The sequence below is a fragment of the Hydra vulgaris genome, chromosome 06 (genome assembly GCF_038396675.1).
Source record: "Hydra vulgaris chromosome 06, alternate assembly HydraT2T_AEP".
Taxonomy (NCBI): Eukaryota; Metazoa; Cnidaria; class Hydrozoa; order Anthoathecata; family Hydridae; genus Hydra; species Hydra vulgaris.
The window spans coordinates 42401512-42424979 of record NC_088925.1 but is presented as its reverse complement, the minus strand read 5'-3'; the positions used below and the strand labels follow the sequence as shown (position 1 = coordinate 42424979).

The 23468-nt window shown below is 26.8% G+C and overlaps 1 protein-coding gene across 1 annotated transcript in view; it reads right to left on the bottom strand.

The window, feature by feature from the left end:
• The window catches only part of LOC100202801 (nucleolar complex protein 2 homolog), an 82685-nt gene that overhangs the window by 32675 nt on the left and 26542 nt on the right, over positions 1-23468 (bottom strand). The window contains exons 3-7 of the mRNA XM_065800176.1: positions 14120-14241; positions 11963-12183; positions 6644-6722; positions 3022-3132; positions 2779-2889 (exon numbers count right to left, since the gene is read on the bottom strand). Of these exons, the coding sequence (XP_065656248.1) occupies positions 2779-2889; positions 3022-3132; positions 6644-6722; positions 11963-12183; positions 14120-14241 (644 nt within the window). The remainder of the gene's footprint in view (positions 1-2778; positions 2890-3021; positions 3133-6643; positions 6723-11962; positions 12184-14119; positions 14242-23468) is intronic.

Here is a 23468-nt window from a genome sequence, read left to right as displayed (position 1 = left end):
GAATTAAAAATTCTTCATAGGGTTGAGAACACAAATGATTGAAAGCAGACAAGTCAGATTGATGTGTACAGAGAAATTCCAGTAAATGTTGAAAACATGATTGCCCATTTGTGAAATTCTAATTTACAATTTGTCAAAAGTCGAAAAAATGTAAGTTAGAATTTGTAATACAAGTTGTTAAATAAAATCAATAAATCAAGGTTTTAAATATGTATTTAGGTAAACAATTAAACTCTTTATCTTTATTTTTGTCAAATAGATGGGTTTAAATAAATTTAAATTGCTTCAAGATACTTTAATTTTTTAGTTAACATTGCATGCTTTTTTTTATAAATGGATGTAAACACCAAGTATTAATTACAAAAAAAGTTTTTTCAAATTTAAATGTTTGAATGAACCATAGTCCTTATAACATTTTATGAAAAAATAAAAAATAATTATTGGTGTTTTTTGTTGCAATAATATAGCTTCAATGTAATAATATATAAATAAGAAAACATTAAAAATTAATGTAGAAAATCATCAGCATCTGGAAAGGAGATGACAACCAGACACGAGGTAGCTATTTATGAGTAAAAATGAGCACAGGCATATAAAATGGTTAATCCTAAAAGGTGAGCCTATATAGATAAACCATTTTAAATCACATAAAATAAAGGTGGTTCAAACATATAAATATATAGAAACAAATAATTGGATATTAAGATACTGGATATTAAAACTGTGATTTAAAATAGTTTATTTTAAAGGGTGAGCTCTTTAAGATAAACCATTTTGAATACCAGTAATTAAAAGTGCTTCAAACATAAACATATGAATATAAAAATATTTGGATATTAGGATATAGAGAATATATATTCAGAAAGAGTGTGAAACAGATGAAAGAAGTAAAAGAAGCAAAAGTTAAAACAAAAACATATACAGTCAGAGAAATAAGTATCCGAACAAAACATTTTATTGTAAAAAATAAACTTTGTCAGGTTCTTTCAGAAAAAAGATTAGTTTATAATAAAAAAATTTACAATTATTATGAAAGTAAATTTAATTAAATATTTAATAAGAAAAAAAAAACAATTACATTAATTAAATTTAATTGCTAAAAACTTAATGATACATTCAAACTATGCAGTTTTTCAACATTAAATAAGTATCTGAACAAAATTTTAAAGTTTCTCCCAGTAATTAATTTTATTTTAATTTTAATATCTAGTTGGACCGTATTTACCTTTTATGACTTCTGCAAGTTGATTTTGCATTGATTCAACTAATTTCTTTGCCCTATATGGATTGATTTTAGCCCAAGCTGCTTGGAGCATGATCTTTAGCTCTTCTTTTCTCTTTAGACATCGCGTCCCACTTTTTTGATCTAGAATAGCTTACAGGTGTTCAATTGGATTGGGATCTGGACTTTGAGCCGGCCATTCAAGTAACTCAATCCACTTTTGGATAAAAAACTTTTTTGGTCTCTTTGACATATGTTAAGTTCGCTGTCTTGTTGGTAGATATAATGTTTTCCCAATGGCAATTTTTTATTTGAGGCCAGATGAGAATATTGACATAAACCTCAGAGTCTATAATTCCATTGATCAACTCTGTTCTGTTCCAAGCCATTGATCCCCAGATCATAACTCCACCAAACTTTTTCAAACAAATTCTATAAAAAAATTTTTTTTCTCTATACCTTTTGAGCTTCATCGGACTTCACAAGACTAAATTTTGACTCATCAGTCCGCAAAACTTTTTTCTGGAATGACACTGGCATATTTACATATTTTTTAGCAAATGCAAGTCTCGGTTTAGATTTGTTTTCGAAAGGAATGGTTTCTTGCATTGGGCTCTTGCTTTAAATGCTCCTTCTTTCAATTGATTCTGAATGGTACATGAACTCGCTTGTATTCCGAATTCTTTTTCAAGAATGCTTGATGCTTTTGGTGCTGGTAAAAACCAGTTTTTTTGCACCATTTTGACAATTTGTTGATCGATTCTGGATGTCATTTTAGGCTTAGCTCCTGATCTTGGGTGATTTTTCACATATCTAAATGTTTTGGACTTTTTAATCAGATATTTCCTAATGGCATTCTAGCTACTTTATTTATCAACCTTAATGTTTAACCTTGTTTGAACAAGTTGATAACCAAACTATGCTGTGTTTATGACCATTTTTTGATTTTAACTCCCATACTTGATATTAAGGTAAATCAAATGAATTTAAAAAATATCAGTCTATTATTAAAAGTTACTTGTTCTTAAACAACAATATTTCAAAAAACTATTGATTAAAAAACTTCGTTTACAAAGCAACAAGTTCTGATAATTATCTTTTGTTGAGGTCTTAACACTCCTTAAGGAGTTGTTAAATTTTAACAACATAATTTAATTAACAATTTTTTTTTTTTGTTATTTAAAATTGTGATTTAATTTGCTTTCAGAATAATTATAAAATTATTTATCAAAAACTTTTTTTAAACGAAATATCCAGAAAAAGTTTATTTTTCAAAATAAAATGTTTTGTTTGGATACTTATTTCTCTGACTGTAAGATAAAGAGTATTGAAGACAAAGCACTATGGGGAACCATCCAACATGTGAACTAACCTTATTTGTAATACTACTATAATCATATCTTGAAAATTTTTTTATTGTATGCAAAAAAGATAACTTTGAAACATAAATATTAAAAACGATAACTAAAGTAATTTAAAAAGATAAAAGACATAAAAAGATCAAAATAACGCAGAATTAAAAAAAAAAAAGACAAAGTAATCATGTTACTTGTAACCTTTAAGACAAACTCCAATAAGTTTGGAGAAAGCAAAGTGATTTTTCGAATACACATAAATGCAAGAACTCTACCATGCTCTTCACCAGATGACCACATACGTGTAAGTCTCTAAAAAAAAAAAAAAAATCAAACCCTAAATTTTTGTTGAAAAAAAGTATAACACTTTTAAACAAATTCTAATTAAAATACTTTAAAAACATCTTTGTTTACACATTGAAATTAATTCTAGCTAAAATATACCTTTAAAAACATCTTAGAAATTTTTGGAAAACAAGAATAATATGGACACAGCAATTGACAGTGATGCAAAATAACAGATAGAACATTGGAATCTGTCAACTGACGTAAAACCTAAATAAAAGCAAACAAAAAAAATTTATTGTATTGTTATAACATTGCCTTATACTTGTACTTAGGCTCCTAATAAAAGGTATAAGTATAATTAAAATCAGAAATTTAAACATCAACTCAAATTTCAAATAAAAGTCTCTATATATTTTTAAATCAAATTGAATCTTAGTTACTTTTTATTTTAACTATTTGTGGAAAATTTCAAAAATATGTTAAATGCCAGGGTGTCAACCTGGTGCTCAAAAGAAGCAAAACTTTATAAAGGTTTCAAAAATAGTAACAGTATTTAATAAAAACCTGTCTAAAAAAAATTTATTAAAAAAAAAAAAAAAAATGCACATCGAAAAATCTCAAAAATGTTTTACTAAAATGATTACTTATAAAATTTTAAAAAAAGATTTTTCCTGGATATTATTAGGGACTTGTCAAACATTTAAGGGTCATTTGGAACCCCAAAAAAATTTTATTCAAATCTTTTTACAATCTAGTGTTATTTTATTATATAGAACAAACCTAGGGGTATAACAGTAGAAATTTTCAGAAAAAAGTAATTTTCACCCATCCTATTATTAGCCTGAAAAATTCAGTTAATCTGAAAATTCAAAAAGCATTCAGATATTTTATTAAATTTATAAATTAGTATTTTATGTAAATACATAACTAAGTTATAAATTATTACTCAACTTCAACTTACACCAGAAAAGTTAGAATAAGGCAATTTTTTTTTTATGTATCCAAATTGAGTTCTCAATTCAGAAGAACTCAGAAACTCAATTCAGAAGAACTCAACAGAAGATTTCAGAAACTCAATTCAGAAGAACAATTTGTTGCTGGTACAGACAATTGACTGAGCCAACTGTTAACTATAGAAATCTTCTCTAATTGGAAATTACTGGGAATGCATAAAAATGTGCAGGTCATTAATAGGTCATTTTTAGGCTGCTCTGCACAATTTTAAAAATCTATTGTCCCCCTTGCAAAGTAGCAATTTATCTAAAGCGTGTACACGAAATAAATGTGAAAGAATAAGCATGTCATTTTTTTTCAGTGGTTGTATTAAAATCTTTTTAACTGTTTTGTGTTTTGCTTACAACGTGTTGTGGTTTCAAAAAAATATGTCAGTTTTTGGATTTAAATTGAAACTAGTTTTAAAAATGACAAAAGAAAAAGACATAAGAAAAAAAATTATGCACAAATATTTACAAAATGCTAATAGCAGCTATAATTCGAGCAAAATTGTTGCAAATACATCCATACACCGTTAGCCGTGTTTTTCAATGTTTTTCTCAAACAAAATCGATCAAACACAAATCTGGTGGTGGGAGAAAGGAAGGTTTTAAAGATATAAAACTAGTTAGAAAACTGATTAATAGTTTTAAGAATAACCCAAGCCTTTTACTAAGGGAAAGGGCAAAAATATATGGATTTTCTTATAGTTTTGTTGCAAAAGTTAGAAACAAACATGGTTTTCATTCTTTTAAAGCACAAAAAGTGCCCAACCGTTCTGGAACTCAACAAAAAAGTGCAAGAACCCGCGGCAGAAAGTTGTATGACAATTTTATTTCTAAAAATTTCTGTATTATTGAAGACGATGAAACTTATATCAAGTATGATCATCAACAAATTCCTGGTGCTGTTTATTATATTGCCAAATATAGAGGAAAAGCAGATAAGAAATTTAAATACACAAAACATGACAAGTTCGCTAAAAAAGCTTTGATTTGGCAAGCTATTTGCAGTTGTGGCAAAAAATCAGCACCTTATATTTCTCAGTTCACACTTTCTGGTCAAATATATGTTAAAGAATGTTTACAAAAATGCCTTTTACTTTAAATGTTTACAAAAATGCCTTTTACATTAAATCACACAATAACAGACCTGTGTTCTGGCCTGATTTAGCTTTAATTCATTATTGTAAACTAGCTATGGAATGGTATAAATAGAATAATGTGATATTTGTGTCTAAAACAGAAAATCCTCCAGGAATTTCTGTCCAGAATTGAGAGTTATTGAAAAGTACTGGGCTATTATTAAAAGAAAAATGAAAAAAACAAAAAAGCTTTGCAGAAACATTAAAGTTATTAAAATATCATTTAAAAAAGCATCAAATAGTTTTGATTCTTATTCTGTGCACAAGCTTATGGGTACCACTAAAGCGAAAGCTCGAAATTCTATTAGATTCCCACAGGAATAATAATTTTTTTTTTTAATGTTTGATCTTTTTTATATTATTGTATTAAAATTATTACTTGGTTCAAAATAAAAATTGAGGAGTACTTTTTTTTTAGTTGTTTTTCTACTTTCACATTTATTTCGTGTACATGCTTTATTTATGTCAATCTCTCAATCTCTGTCCATAAATTAATGGTACAGCAAATACAAGCTATTGCTGTCATAGTGTCATGGTTTAGTTTGAGCTACCTGTATGATGAAACTGCAATATACAAAACATGTGTATGACTGCAAAATTTGAACCAACATTTAAAAGCCCCACCTCACAGTCTTATTTTTCCTCAGTAACACCATTAGAAAAAGGACATTTAAAAAAAACCTGAATTGTTTCCTCAAATGATGACATGTTTAGAATTAGCTAATTATTTAGCTAATTCAAAATATATCATCATATTTAGAATTAGATAATTAGATTAGATAGTCATCGTGATTAGCTGGTAATCATGTTTATTTGGTTGGGATGCATTTTATAGTATTTAGTCTTTTTAAAGCTAAAGTTCAATTTTGTTGCTGTATTTTTGTTTTTGTTTTTAGATGTCTTAATATTCTTAAGGAATGTATTTACGTATATAATGAACCTCAATGGATGAGTTTTAAGTTATCACAATTTTTTATAAAAGTAATTAATAAAAAAAAAAAAAAACATTTGTTGCAATTTAAAAAACACATATTTTCTTTTGCGAGTGCTTAAACAATCATTAAAAACAGTGAACAAAAAAATTAGCAGACATGCCAGTTTGCTAGTTAAAGAAAGCGCTGGCTAGTTATCTTGTGAAAATTGACTGCAAAATGTTTCATGAGACTTACGATTAATTGGTCTTGAATTTGTGTTCATGCAGGAAAACATAGTTCTAGATTATATTGCAACTATATTCAAGAACAAGAAGCAAAAGGAATCTTTAAAAATATGTACTGCCTAATCTCCTAATTTAAACTTTTCATTACTATGTTTCCAGTTATTATGGGCGGAACTTGATAGAAATGTTTGAAAAAAATATTTAAAACCCAAAAATCAGTAATGGAATATCTTAAAGGAGTCTTGCAGAAACCATTCAAAAATTAGTTGACTGGTTGCCAAAAACTGCAAAATAAACTTTTAAAATCTTTTTTGAGTTTTGTTAATTTTTTGAGGAAAAGAAAGTTTCATGATAATATGTTTTTCTTTTGCTTATTATTCTCTTTTATATATCTTTTTTATTTACACTTACAACATTTAGTTTAAGCAACATTAGCATAATTTAGCTAAATAACAAATATAAAAAAGATAAAATATACTCACTTGCAAAATATCTACCAAATATCTTTTTACTGTCACTTTGATTGTTGACCAACGTTTACTTGTAGTTGGCAATAACACTCTAGATATATAAAGTATCATATAATGTATATATACATATTACTACTTATACAATGATAGTGTTTTATATGTATATATATACACACCTAATATTCTTCAGTAAATTTTTTATTCTTTTTCATGATTGATGCATCCTAATATTTTTGAGTGCTAATATTTAATTTTGCTCGAAAATTAATTTTATTAAGTAAGAAAACCCATCAAAAAAATAAATAACCTATTTAAAATTTAAAATCATTGAAAAAGCCTTTTTTATGCGTTAAAAAATCCCTTTTTTGCTTATAAATACAATCTTTCCTACCACCCTAATTTAAATCAACAACAAAAGGAAAACTGTATACACAAAATAACCTGGTAGAACTCTTTTTAGTGAAAACATTACTTTTGTAATGTTTTCACTAAAAAGAGTTGGAGTATAGGTATAGTGCCTTAACTTGTATTTTATATTTGTCTATATTGGGCAAGGTGCCCTTAAAAAGTCAATCTTGTGATTCTTGATATTTCTTTAACGATTAACTTAATTGGGGAGATATTTTGCATGGTATTATCTGCCTAGTATAGGTATCTTATAACAGAAAGAAATCTTATTTAATGATTTTTTAAAATAATTAGAATAATTATGAAATAATAAGCATTAAAAAGCTCTTTTTCTGAAATCTCTATATATTTTATTGCCAAACCTAATAGTAGTGTTAGTGCCCCTTCGAGCGTGTTTAACATGAAACCCTTGGCAGCCATTGCAACCGAGGTTGTGGCAAGAAAGAGTTGCAGAACTTTTTTTAGAAGAAAAAATCAATAAAAGTGTATGCAAATATCAACTTATGTAAAATTGAAGTTATGTAATGCTAAAACATTAAAACATGTATCAAGTTTTACAGTTTGATTTTCACTTGAAAACTGCATTGTGGCAACATCTGCTTCATTTTGATCTATAGCATTTATTTCTGATAAAAAAATTATTATATAGTTTTATTAAAAATTTTCGGTTATCAATGTGCCAGCGTAACCGAGTGAATAGCGCGCAGAGCTTCTAAACAAAAAAGCTCGAGTCCTACCAAGTTTTATAGAGAGTATATACAAACATATGTAACAATATTATACACTTTAACAAACGATAAGATTTTTAAAAAAACTCAATCTCTAAAAACATCAAAACACTGGGAGAAAATATTTGTTGCATATGAGTCATGATTGAGATACTTATGTTATTAATGCGTTCAGGTAATTAGTCATAATAAGCTAAGGATGATCTAAAAAGAAATTGTCTAAAACATAATAAAGAAAAACTTAATAAGACAGTCCTGCAACTCTAGAAGGTGCTGCTGTGGAGGCAAAAAAACAACAACCTGTAGCTAGAACTTTAAAACTTTGTTTTGACAATTAAGTTTTTTGCTGCATTTATTTTTTTATTATAAATATATGCTGCAGCCAATTTTCAAAACGCCTTAAAATGCGTTTTATGTATTTCGAGAAAAACACAATTAAAAAAAAAACTATAAGGAGAAACTCTATGTAAAATGTTTTTTGAAATTAATGTTTTTGAATTTTTTTAGAACTCTTTGAAAATATGTATTCAATAACATTTGTAGACATCTAAACTAGCTTATTTTGTAAAAAAGTCAAAATTGATTTTTTTTACCTTAAGGTGTTTTGAAAAACGGATGATATGACAAATATGTTGAGATGAGATAATTAGATGCAAAATTTAAAAGCTCTTAACAATAGCCACTGAACCAAAAAAATCAAAAGTAATTGCAGTTCAGTGCGATTAAAAATTTCAAGTATAGTATATTGGTGTTTGCAAAGAAATATTATATAAATCATTTTTTAATATAGACTAATTTTTTTTTCTAACTTTGTTGTATAGGCTTGTTTGTTGCTTAACCATCCCTATATAAACAATGTATATAAAAAAATATGTTATTTGTTTATATATATTTTGTTTATAAAATGTAAAAAATTCACTTAGGGATTGTCCATAAATTAAGCAACGCTAAATTTCACAAATAAATAAAACAAAAAAGATCTAGAGTTTTCCCTCGCAGAGCCTTAAGTTATATAAAAAATAAAAATAGCGCATTAAGTTTAATGAAAATCGCGTAGAAGTGCTTAAGATCTCCTACTTCTGTTTTTTAAATAAATTTAGCGTTGCCTAATTTATGGATGATCCCTTATATAAGGTTTTATTCGGGATAGTATGTAATAAAAGTAAACTTTTCTAACAACTACAAGTCTTTTTTGCTCAAACTGTTTTGTTTTGATTTTTTGTATGTCATTATATTTAAAAAAATTGACAAGATTGAAAAAGTACGAAACATATTGTCTAATCCAAATTGAAAATTTGAAACTTCAATTTTAGATTTGCCCCTCTCTTGATAATTTCTGATTGCTAAAATTACGTCATCTGTTTCTTAGACCATTAAAAATGATAGACACATAAACATAAATTGTCGAAGCCACAATTTTTGGCGTATGTGATGTCACTTTGTGGCAAAAAAAACTAGAAAAAAACAAACTATAAATAAGACTTTATTTAAATTTTTTAGGAAAACTCTTTCTATTAAAGATATATGGAATATATTTTTATGGGATATATTCTAATAAAGTCAAAAACTATTTATTTATTGCAATTGTAATAAATACTAACTCTAATCTGTGAAATGATATATCTGTGCCAGTTTTATATCTTTTGTGTGCAATTATGTGCAACATAATTAAAACTATTCAAAATATGTAAGATAAATGCAAAAGGAAACTTGACACATAAAAGTTTATTTTACCACAAACTGATGTCAATGCGCAAAATACTTTTGGCTTAACTTTTAGATTAGCATTTAATGGCTGAGGCTATGCTAATTTAATGAGCAGAAGCTCATTAAATTAGCATTTAATGAGCTTCTTTAGTTTTTAATCATAATCATAAGAATGATGATGAACTTTTTTTTTATGACTATGTTTTAGTGATCTTAGATCTTCTTAGTTCCCCTTGTATAGTGTTACATTCAAACGTCTGTAAGTATAATCGTCTTAACATATCTATAAAATGAGAAAACTTTAAAACTTTATTTTAAGTTTTAGAAATCTTTTTTGCTATATTATTATTTTTTTGCTATAAATATTTAAGCAAGATTGAAAAAATTTCAAAATTTATAACACTATAAGGAGGACTTAAACCCCCCAAAACAACACTGATGATAGCCCACTTAACCACTGAGCTATCAATGTAATGCATTTAGCAGAAAAACAAACCTAATAAGTCTCTTATAAGCTCTACGTATGCAGAAAAGGTGCAAATGTTAAGTTTTTTGCTCTTAATGTTTTTTTTTAAAAATAAACTATTTTACCTTTGAAGTAAATAAGGAATAGGTATAGAAATAATCAGTGTGGAATAGACATAGATAGAAATAGTAGGTTTGGTAGACCCGTATTTTATTGATCCAGAAAGCTAGAATATATAAGGAAAAAGTAAAGAAAATTTCAGTTTGAAATAGACTTACAAAGATCCGTATTTTTAAGGGTTGGATCTCAGCTAGTTATTTTAATATTGTATTTTTTCTTCCCTTTATATCTTAAAGTTTGTTTTGAAAGATGAAATGCTTATAACAGCTCAATCTCTTTTAACACCTACTTCTTGTTTTAACAGCTTCTTGTTTTGCAACTTCAAAAAAAGACTTAAAAATAAGAAAATTGCTGTTTTGTGTTTTTAGATTACTTTATTTGTATAGTAACACACAACAACATACAACAGTGTGTTTATCAGCTGTTTCACCTAATGTTACTGATATTTCATTAGTTCTAAATGGCAAAATAAGTTCTTCTATATCTATGAAACGAAAAAATAGCCAAATATATTGGAAATAGAAAGCTTCAAGCTGGAAAGAAAAAAGTTTGTCACTACAGACAATAGTTACAGACTTACATGAAAAAAGCATAAATCTTAATGAAATACCATGTTTATTGACACTTCAAAAAATTAAATTGACAAAAAGTAATGATATGCAAAAAGCAACTACAAGAGTAACACAAGTTCATGGCTCCACGGAAGGTCAAGATGTGCTAAAACTTGTAAAGTCTGTTAACAATTCAAAGGAGAAAAAAACACAGGAGAAAGAAGACAAAGAAAGAAAAAAGAGAAGAGAAATTGAGTTGTTTTATAAATGCAGAGAAAGATGCATTTCAGACAAAAGCATTTACAAAGCTGCAAAGCTTAAACAATGGCCTATATGTTAAATTGTTATGAAATCGGTATGTGGTAAATATATTTGTATCAAACAAGTGAAAAACAACTACTTCTGATAAGGGACCTAATCATAGCTTTTTTCTAAACTTCAACAGCTGTTAAATGGTTCTTTTTTAGTTGTAATTTTATAGAATACTGTAAAAATCAGGTACAGTTGCTTAACATACAGTTGTGCATCAAACATGAAACCAATAATAAATTTGCACAAAAAAAAAAAACATTCTGAACACAAATCAAACCATCGATACAAAATAATTGGAATAAATGTATAACTTGTTAGTTACAAAACTCTGGTTTTATTTTTGACAATGAGAGCTAATTCACATTACATTCGCATTGCAATATACTTCATAACACTCACATCACAGTACATTACATTCACATTACATTCACATTACATTCACATTACATTCACATTACATTCACATTACATTCACATTACATTCACATTACATTCACATTACATTCACATTACATTCACACTACTACACATTACATTAATTCACATTACTTTATATTCACATCACATTCTCATTACATTCACATTACATTCTTATTACATTCACATTACATTACATTAATTCACATTACATTCTTATTACATTCACATTACATTACATTAATTCACATTACTTTATATTCACATCACATTCTCATTACATTCACATTACATTACATTCATATTACATTAATTCACATTACATTCACATCAAGCAATTTCTCATAATTGGTAACAACTATAATTATTCAAACGACTAATCTGACATTTAATAATTTTAAGCATTAGAAAAAAAAAAGAGAAAAATGTTTGGCTCAATGCATATTACCAAAAAGTGTACTAGTAAGTTCATTGTATATGATATATTGCATAATTATATCTTGATATACTTTGATCTGATATATTTGTATCATTATATTTTTGTAAAACTGTAAAAAATTTATAAACAAAATTATCTATTTAAAATCATATTATAAAGAATAAAAAGGCTTTAAAATTTTACTTTTTTGATTTCTTTTCTTTTACATAATCAAGATGCTTTGTGAGTATAGGAACAGTGTAGTTTAAACACATTGCTACAATGCTATTAAACATGCTGTTATTGACAACATATTTACTTTTTTTCTTTTCAACTTGAACTGCTTCAGCATCAGGGGGTGACATTGCTTCAACAGCAGAATGAAATGCACTTAACACTCTTTTTAAAGTTTTCATTGATTTTTTCTAAACAATAAAGAAAATAGATTATAAAATCCATACAATTATGTTATATATCTTTTTTCTCATAGTAATACTTTTCCAGGTTAAAAGCAAAAAATTAACAAGTAAAAGTTTAAATCTTTTTTAAGTAGACCAATCATTCACTTATTTACTCTTATCATTAAATATTTTCTAATAAAATTATGAGATAATTTTCTGTAAATATAATTTAAAATAATTTATATAACTATTAGCTTCTGCTTGTATTTATTGAGGAGCAAACGTTGTACATGTTGCATGCTGTAACTAGATTTTAATAAACTGGTTATTTTCACTCAACAAAACAGAGTTTAGAGAAGTTTTTTAAATATCTATTAAAAGGTCTGTTAAGTTTAATAAAGACAGATTCAGAGGACAGTTTCTCAAGATCTTATTTGTATCTGTGTGTGCACTCCTGGTCAAACAATTTTTAAAACATATTTATGAAAAAGTATGAACATGATACACAATGACATGAATTGAAAAAATACTCATAATAAAATAATAAGACTAAAAAATGATATAAACAGGTAAAAAGTAAAAAAGTTCTAGTAACTATCTAAAAACAATTAATGAAAATAATAGAGTTATGAATTTAAATTATGAGTACATTAGGGCAGGCGAGACAGTTTAGCCATAATTAAGGCTAGGAGAAGGAAAACTTATTTAATGCTATCCAAGAATTAGTGTTAACAGATTATTAGACATCAAAATTTACTTTTTAAACTGGCTTTAAAAGGCTGCAAGCGACTATTTTTGTTGGGAGTTACATAAAAAGTAAAGTGAAAATACATTAAATTTTAAAAATTACTGCGTTAAAATACTGTAAATTTTATGAATCAGTAAAACATTAAGTTGAGGGAGAAATAAAAAGATGTTTGATGAAAAAAAACTGATGATAAATAAAAGTATTTTTAACATAAAGAAACAGTATCAGTAAAAGAAAGCAACTTGGCTGAAGGACAAGTCACCCGATTATGCATTTTGTTTGATGCTTAGTTGAGCAACAACAATCGCAAGAAAGTTTGCTAAAAAGAGAAAGAGATGCAGTCTTAAAGCAATGGAGGCAGAGTTTCTAACTTGGCATGTAAAGCAGTTCCGACTTCATTTGCAATGCGCTTTCAAGCATTATCTTAAAGAGAAAGCATCATTAAAAAAATAAGCTCAATGACGCCATACAACAGGATACCATACAAATGATGAAAAAAAAAAATACAGAGATAGTGAATCAAATCAGGAATAGAAAAATAGCATGCACAATAAAGAGAGGCAACCTTAGCAGATCCAAACTTTGAAATGGATGGAACATATGGTTTTGGTTAGAGTTTAATAATGAATAATAATCTAAAAAAGCATAAAGTAGAGAACTCAGTAAGAGAGTTGCCATTCATTTGCATTCATTCATGCCTTCATTAATATCAACAAATTACAATAACTATCCTGATAGCCTCAAGCTATCAAAGAAGAGAGGCAACATTCAAAATCTGCTACCTGTAATTAAAAACTGAGTTAAAAACAGTTGTTTTATCTGCAAATAGAGAAAATTAGAGGGGAAAAAATCAAAAAGATCATGATCATATCATGAAGAATTCTAACATCTTCATCTTTTATACATATATGATATGTATAAAAGATGAAAATGTTAGAATTCTTCTTGTAGGTAAAACTAATTGTGTCAAAAATTATGAGATCCTAATTCTAGATAGATAATAAAATGGATTGCTGGATGGAGCTGCAATAATAAAAAAAAAAATAAAAAAAATGATGTCTAAAAATATTTCCAGTGCACTTTCCTCCAAGGTTAGAAAGTTAAAATTTTTTAAGTTTTTGCTTTTTATTTGAAAACATATGTAAATGATCAATATTTATTAAAAAACTATTCTATTATTTAAAAAAAAAATATCATAAAATTATGTTTAACCTCAAGACCTTTCTTCCAAATTTGTATTTTTTTAGATGAGACAGTAATCCCTTCGTGTTCTGCAACTGTTTCTTTTTCATTGTTATTATCCTGAACTTCTTCAACATCTGGTTGCTCATCATCTAATTTCATAAAAAAAACTTTAAAAATAAAACCAAGTACATAGAGTCCAAAACAATGTTGTTAATCCATAATTACCTCACTTATGTGAGGTAATTATGGATTTTACATTTCACATACAGTTATAATTATAGCTTTATTGAATAAGCTGTTTCTATAACACAGCTGATAGTACTTTTATTAAAATTTGTATCACTATGTAAAATCTTGTGGTTATGTGAAGTAATTATGGATTTTACGATTTGTAGTTAGCTATAACTATAGCTGAATAACTACAAGACTTTACACAGTGATACAACTTTTAATACAAGAAACTCCAACTGCATCACAAAAACCACTTACCCATTAAACAAAAAAAATAGTATATATCGATGAGACACAATTCAAGTTAAGATATATGAACCATTTAAAATCTTTTAACCCGGTAAAGTATAGAAATGATCCCAAGCTTGTCTTCTTTTTATTACGTCAGAACTTATACTATCTTTCCCATTACTTTGATTAGATTTCTGTTAAATATTTTATGAAATTTATTGTTTACTGGAAAAAAAAAAGGTCAGTTAATGCTAGGAAATTGCTAAGATAAAAAAGGAAATGGTTCTTTTTTCTTTCAAAAGAAATCTGTTCTAATTAAAGCCTTTATCTTTATATATGTATGACTCAGATTTTGATGTGGGTTGGTATATATCAACAAGAAAAGTATTTCCTGAAAATCTTAGCATGAAATTTCTAATTTTTCTATATACAAAAGGTTTAGTAGTAAGATAATGTTTTGTTCATACTTTAAAGCTCTATACATTAAAAACTTTAAAGCTCTATACATTAAAAACAAAAATTTCAGAAAAACTAGATTTTTTTTTTGCACACAACACTAGACTTACTTTAATAAGACTTTGACATTGAATTTTTAAATGTCACATTTTATACATAGTGGCTACCTAAAAAATCGTTTGCAAGTATAAAAAATTGATTTTGATGGGTCAATAAACAAAAGCTGAAATTTAAGAAGTGAAAAGAAATATTTATTTAGTTTTTATAAATGATAGGCTTCCAAATTTTCAGAAATTTACTGATATGATACAATTCAGTAAAAAATTATGGATTCCTAAAAATGGCTTTGGGTAAAATTTAAAAAATTGCGCATTTATTTCAACCCACCGAGTAACCTAGGATCAACACTGTTGTTAAAAATAAATTTTTTTCAACTAATTTAATAGACTTTATTACAGTGATTTCAGAAAAAAAGGGTACTCATGGGAAAGTTACAAAATCAGAACAATGAAATTTGAGAGTTAATAAGAGTACTTTAGTTTGTATTATATATTGTAATATAAAGTATGTATATATCCCCCCTTTCCCTCCCCTATCCATTTACTTTTTAACATGCACATTATTGCCCAGAACCTAGAAAAAATTGCAATTGAATATTTCTTCTTACAAAGTGTGTCTGGTTATGTCTGATGCATTAAGTGCTTTTATGCACAAACACACTAATAAACATACACATTTTTATGCACAAACACACTAATAAACATACACATTTTTATGTACAAACACACTAATAAACATACACATTTTTATGCACAAACACACTAATAAACATACACATTTTTATGCACAAACACACTAATAAACATACACATTTTTATGCACAAACACACTAATAAACATATTTAAAATCTGTGACATAAAAGACAAGCAGCTTATTTAGTGTTCAAGCAACTGTTATTTGAGTGAAATAAAATTTATCACTTCTTATTTATTTATTGTACTAAAACTCATGGAAACCTTAGTTTGTATTTCAAAAAATGTATATAAATATATCTTTTTAAATAGTAACTAAAAACAAATGGCAAGTGTATTGTTAGATCTAACTAAATTTTGTATTTACAACTAAAATTAATTAAAATTTCTGTAAATGTCAAGATTGGGTTTTCTAAAATTGGTGAACTTAGACCAAAGTGATGTATTCCTATTTAAAGTACTTCAGGTCTTCATTCAATATCATACTCACAAACACATATTATGTGTGAATACCAACAGAATGCAAAACTTTTGGCACTGAAAATACCAGATATTTCAGACTATATTGACCTCTTGACATTATTTGTATGTGACTAAACAAATCAAAACTGCAAAATGAATGAATGGTGTAGACAAAATAATAAAGATATACATTTTCAATAAATTTTAAATGATGCAACTGTATTACACTGTATAAAGTTTAAACTAGAAGAACGTTATGCTAATTGTTCAACAATTCCAGGAATAAGAAACCATTATTGTTTTATAACACAACCATTAACTACTTTACAGATAAGAGGAGTATCATTTGACAATATGTGTACTCATGTAAACGTTTCTAGTATTGTGGAATTACTTGAAGAAAAAAATACCTCAAGATATTCTTACCAAGTTCATGAAGCAGTCTATTTCCTTAAACAGATTAAAAGATATTTGCTGGGTTCCAATAACACAGGTTTTATGCAAAATCTCATCTTTAAAAGCTCAATCAAGTTCAATAACTTTTTTATTTTTATTGCTTTTAATGCAAATTTTATTGTTCTGATTTTGTAACTTCCCCATGAGTAAACACTATTTTTTTTTCTGAAATCACTTTAATAAAGTCTATGAAGCATTAAGTCGAAGTATGAACAAAACATGTTTTTGCAACTAAAATTTTTTTTTTTTAAATTAGAAACTTCAAATGACCATATCTCATGAACCACAAAAAATATCATGCTGTTATTTTCAGGAATTGCTTTTCTAATTGATATAAACCAACCCACCAAGTTTTATCAAAATCTAAGGTTCAAGTAGAAATCCTAAAACTTTATTCAACTTGGCATGGGATGACCCATGCATGTACAATAAAGGTGAAATAGCTTCATTGAAAAACTAAAACAAAATTCATTTAATGACATGGCAGACAACCTTAATTCAACTGTGTAAGGGAGTGTTTTTGATAATACAAGATGGGTAATTAGAATTACTATGGATAATGAAAACCCTATATTCTGTTTGCTGGTTTTTTCTGTTTGCTGGTTTTTTCTGTTTGCTGGGCATTTTTAATTTTTCTAAACTGTCAACACAATATAGATAAAAAAACCTTTTTTGCTGCAAAAGCTGAAAAAAAAAAAGACAAAAAAGTCACATACTTCAGTTTATGACATTAGCGCCAATTTTAACATAAAAAAAGCCCTACTTTTTTCCTGATCCACAAATTTTCGTTGAAAAAAAGTAAAGATTTTCTCACTATATATAAATATATATATATATATATATATATATATATAAATATATATATATATATATATAAATATATATATAAATATATATATATATAAATATATATAAATATATATATATATATATATATATATATATATATATATATATATATATATATATATATATATATATATATATATATATGTATATATGTATATATATATATATATATATATATATATATATATATATATATATATATATATATATATATATTATATATATATATATATATATATATATATATATATATATATAGTGAGGTTAGGTGTTTTTAACTAATTTTATTAATAATTTCATTAGTCTATTTTTTGTTTAATATTTATTCATAAACAAACTTGAAACTTTCCAAAAATGTAAAACTCTATCATATAATTTAGTATTAAAAAGTTACAGCATTTATGTATTCAACTTTTTTCAAAAATTAACTCTATGTAGCGTGACGGTCGTAACGCTTACTTTTTACCACTTCTGAACAAAACAACTTTTCAGACTTAATGCAGCGAACAGCAAGGTAAAAAAAAATCATTTGGTGTGTGTATTTAGCACATATTGATGTTAATATATGCTGAGTTACATAGTTTTTACTTGAAGTTTTACAAGCATTTTTATGTTTTTTTTCTGTCGTGGCGGTTGTAACCGTGACAGCCGTAACAAAAAATTCCAATGCTTAAAAACAACAAACAAAACGACGCAATCAATGACATAAGAAAAAAAGTATAAATGATTTATAACAACCATGTACATTATGTTAAAAAAATGCACTATAACATTATCAAAGTTCTCAATTATGGATATATGATACGATTTTTAACGCTACACAATAGGACTGTAAATAAGCATCAAAACACATTTATACAACCCTTACAACATTAAAACCATTCTAAGGTATAATTAAATGATTTTTTTAAATAACTTTTTTGCTTAAAAGTATTTTTAAATAATTAAAAAAAAGAGTTTAGCATGTGTTTTCATAACTTTTTTTTTTTTAACCTCTTTCACTATCCTTGTTTTCTTTGCAAAATTTGAGGAAACAACAAATTTTTTTTTGAGAAAGGTGTAGCTTTGAATGCAACAACATTTAATTGAAGATTGGTTCTTGGCAAGGTGCCTTCAAACAAAGGAGGCATTTAAATAAGTCTTTATTATATTATCAATTTTTGGAGAGGTAATTCTTGGTCTTTTACAAAATTTTCCGATTGATCTGTTGAATTGCACTAAATGATATCATGAACAGTTGTCTTAATTGAACATAATTTAACATAATTTATGTAGTAATAATTAAACATGCAGCAATAACTTGTTCAGACTCAAATTTTCTACATTTGGCAGACAAATATGTTTACGAAAAATAACTTTAAAAAGCCTCTAATATTGTTGTCTTCAATTTTGGTTGTATAGCAAACCATGTAAGTTAAACAATGAAATTTTCCTAATCAAGTTTGATTGTTAGCTGGGAAATATATATCGATACCAGAGATATATCCAGAAGTTATTAAGACATTGTTTGAAAAAAAAGTTTCTTATGTGTTCACAGAAAATTATAGTGGTACGGAATATGAATTTTCTGTGGGCGTTCTGAATACCTTATTTTCTTTTCACATATGCATTTTTTTGAGATGGTACATTTAGAAATTTTAATTTATGCTAACTTGTCAACGAGGAAGTATATTATATATAGTTAGTATAGTATAGTTTTATCCTATATTTTAGAAACTCTTATTACTTTCCAGAATGCAATGAACTTTTTTTTTCCAGAAAAAAAAACTAAAAGAAAAAAGAAAAACCCAAGCTCATGCACAATTTTAATCATTTAAAAAAACATTTATGGTGAATATATTATTCATTAAATAAACCAGTTATTTTTATTAAAAAAAAAACTAAGGAGAATTATGAGCCTAATATTACGTTTAGAAACAGAAATACGAAGTTACAAAAAAGCCCAAAAGTTTTTTGTTAATATCTGGATAAATATTTTGTTTTAATCTAATCAACTTTAAACTTATTTTCTATTATTTATTTAAGATATGAAAACAACTTGTCTTGGCACTTGGGGATCCCTTTAAGTAGAGCAGTTTGGGAGGATATTTGGGCACCCCAACTGGTATACTGGTGTCAAAATCAGCCTAAATACATCACTCGATAGATTTTTACTTTTAATAAAATTATAGATATATATTTTTAGTAGCCATGGTAGTGGTTAGAGTTCTGGCTTAGAACCAAGAGGTCTGAGGTATGATGCCAACTCTGGCCAGATAAACAACATTGGTAAGAACCGAGACATGAACTTTCTAGTTAAATATTCCTCTGTGGTGCTCTGTATTAAGACTGTGAGGAAATCTTGGAGCACCTTATAAAGTGCCCGAAAAAAATTAAATAATAAACAATGATCTTATTTATGGCTCATAACAGGTTGGCAATCATGAAATCAACAACAGCAATTTCAAGAAAAAAACTAGTAAATGAAGTAATTTAAATTTCAAATCAAAGTAAAATATTTTTAATAGTTACAAGTTATTACAGTTGAGATTACTTAGACAGTTTATTTTCAAAATTTTGTTTTCATGGTTAGAATATATATATATATATATATATATATATATATATATATATATATATATATATATATATATATATATATATTTATATTTTCATGGTTAGAAAAATATATATATATATATATATATATATATATATATATATATATATATATATATATATATATATATATATATATATATATATATATATATATATATATATATATATACAGTATGCAAAATAATAATCGTACACATAAAAAAAAATCATAATTTTAAAGATTGCATCAAAAAAATGAGTTACCTGTTAAAATATCTAAAAGTTTTTTTAGATATCCTATCAAGAATTGTTTTAAGACTTTATTTGTGTATTGGTGAATTAATTGCTTTTCAAACCTATTGAATTTTACACAATTGATCTAATGACGTATAAAATTGACTGCAAAAATAATAATCGTACAGTTTAAAAATAATGTCAAATTGATCAAATTCTATGGAAATTAGAATCAAGTGGGGCCTCCTTTAGCCTTGATGACCTCATCTAGATGATTTGGCATTGAGTTGAATAAATTTTGGGCCTCTTCTGTTGTTATATTATCTCCTGCCCTCATTATAGCTTCTTTCAAGTAGTTTTTGCGTCTAAATGCTTGTTTGCCAATTTTTCTGTCCAAAAAATACCACCAATTTTCTATTGGATTCAAGTCTGGACTTTGAAATGGCCATTTCAAAACACTGATGTTATTTGTGTCAAAGCATAACTTCATTTTCTCAATTGTTAAGAAGCATAATCTGATTGGAACTGTTGCTAGTGTGGCTAGTAGAGGACGGAAACGCAAGACCACTAGTGCAATTGATTGAAATATCATTAATGTCATTATTAATGTGAAGAAAAATAGATTTATTCGGGCAGCCAAATTAGCTTTAAAAATTCAAGAAGATCATAACATCACAGTGACTCCACAAACAATCAGAAATTGCATAAGAGAACAAGGATATAGAGGTAGAGTGGTTCGAAATAAACTTTTTTTAACTTCTAAACAAATGAAACATTGATTTGAATTTGCATTCAAGTACTTAAAAATACTGATATCATATTGGAAAAATATTTTGTGGTCAGAAGAGTCAAAATACAATCATGTCTCATCAGATGGAGTTCAAAAAGTGTGGCGAAAAAAAGGAGAGGCTTATAAATTGAGTTGTTTGCGAGGTAGTGTAATGCATGGAGGAGGAAATGTGATGGTTTGGGGTAGTATGAGTTGAAAAGAAGTGGGGAAATTTACATTTATTGATGACAAAATGGATGCTTTAATGTATTGTGAAATCCTCAAAGCTAACTTGCAACCATATACTTAAAAATTGAGAATGGGAAGCGATTTCATACTCCAGCAGGATAACAATAAAAAACATACCGCAGCAGGATAACAATCCAAAACATATAAGATAACGAAGGTATACTTTGGCATAAATAACATCAATGTTTTGGAATAGCCATCTCAAAGTCTGGACTTAAATCCAATAGAAAATTGGTGGTATATTTTGGACAGAAAAATTGGCGACCGAGAATTTAGACACAAAGACAACTTGAAAGAAGCTATAATGAGGGCATGGGATAATATAACAATAGAAGAGACCCAAAATTTGATCAATTCAATGCCAAATCATCTTGATAAGACCATCAAGGCTAAAGGAGGCCCCACTTGATACTAATTTCCATAGAATTTGATTAATTTGACATTATTTTTGAATTGTACGATTAATTTTTTTGCAGTCAATTTTATGCATCATTAGATCATTTGAGTAAAATTCAATAGGTTTGAAAAGCAAATAATTCACAAATACACAAATAAATTCCTAAAACAATACTTTTAAATATTTAAAAGTTTTTTTTAGATTAGATATCTAAAAAAAACTTTTAAATATTTTAACAGATAGCTCATTATTTTGATGCAATCTTTAAAAATATTGTTTTTTTTTAAGTGTACAATTATTTTTTTTGCATACTGTGTGTGTATATATATATATAAAATTGATTTTTTGATGAGATGAAAAAAATAACTACATGATTTTTACTACTAAAAGTTTCATGCATGAAACTTTTAGTAGCAAAAATCATGTAGTTATTTTTTTAATCTCATCAAAAAATCAATTATATAGCTCTGATATCATTCATCGAGCACTTTTGCTGAATATATGCTCACAGCAAAATTAAACTTATTTATATATATATATAATATATATATATATATATATATATATATATATATATATATATATATATATATATATATATATATATATATATATATTTATTAGTCAATTTTTTTTGTCGATTAGAGCCGCCCCCTAAGATGATTCTATGGATGAAAAATAAAAAAAAATGAATTTAGTGAGAAAAAAAGCAACAAAATGTTGTTGCTTTTAAGTCAATAACGTATTTATTTTAAAAAAAACAGGATATTTTAAGATGTTTTTTTTTCTTGACCGAACGTGCTAAACTGCAAAACAAAATGTTTTCGTATAAAATGTTCATACCGCACATAACAGACAAATTGATTGAAATTTGGAGTCAACTTAATGTTGAAATTCTAACAAAAAAGTGTTGTTAGAAAATTGGATACATTGATTGAGAAGTATCAAATCGAAACTAAACATCCAAAAATCGCCACATTCAGAACGTTTGTGCAATCTACAAAAGAATTATTTTACATCAGCAAATGTCAATGTGACTTAAAGGCAGCATTATGCTCATGTGGATTGATTCCAGATCATTTGAAAGAGTTCATGTGAGATCAGTCTAATGTCAGAAGATTGACGATACCGGAATTCGAAGAGCCAGCACCAATGTCAACAATAATATCAACAAGTGTTGAAGAGAGCCATTTAGCATATGAGCCAAGTAATGATACAGATGAGCCAAGTTCAAATCCACAAGATGTTCTGTCAGTGATCTGAGGACCATATACTCCCAGATACGATGCTTCAAACTTTGCTGCGATGTGTGATCAATTTGGTGTGTCTGATAGAATAGCAGCAGCACTTGCAACATCTCTTATGCAAGACATTTACGTAAAAGATTAACATGGCAATCCTATCATCATGGATAAAAATAAAATGTGTCAAGAAAAAGCCAAATGCAGACAAGAATTGCTTCTTAAGCAGTATGATGCATCCAATTTGATAGCATTTTCATTCGACGGCCGAAAAAATGATGCTTTAACAATGGAAAAAATAAATGAGAAGTTCCATGCAAGGATTGTGAAAGAATCACATCTAGTTGTTTTGAAGGAACCAAATTCCCAATTGATAGGCTACACAAAAGTCGAAAATGAAGATGCTGAACACAAATTGATGACATTGAATACATTTTTCGTCGAAAAAGAAATTGCTCTCGATGCTAC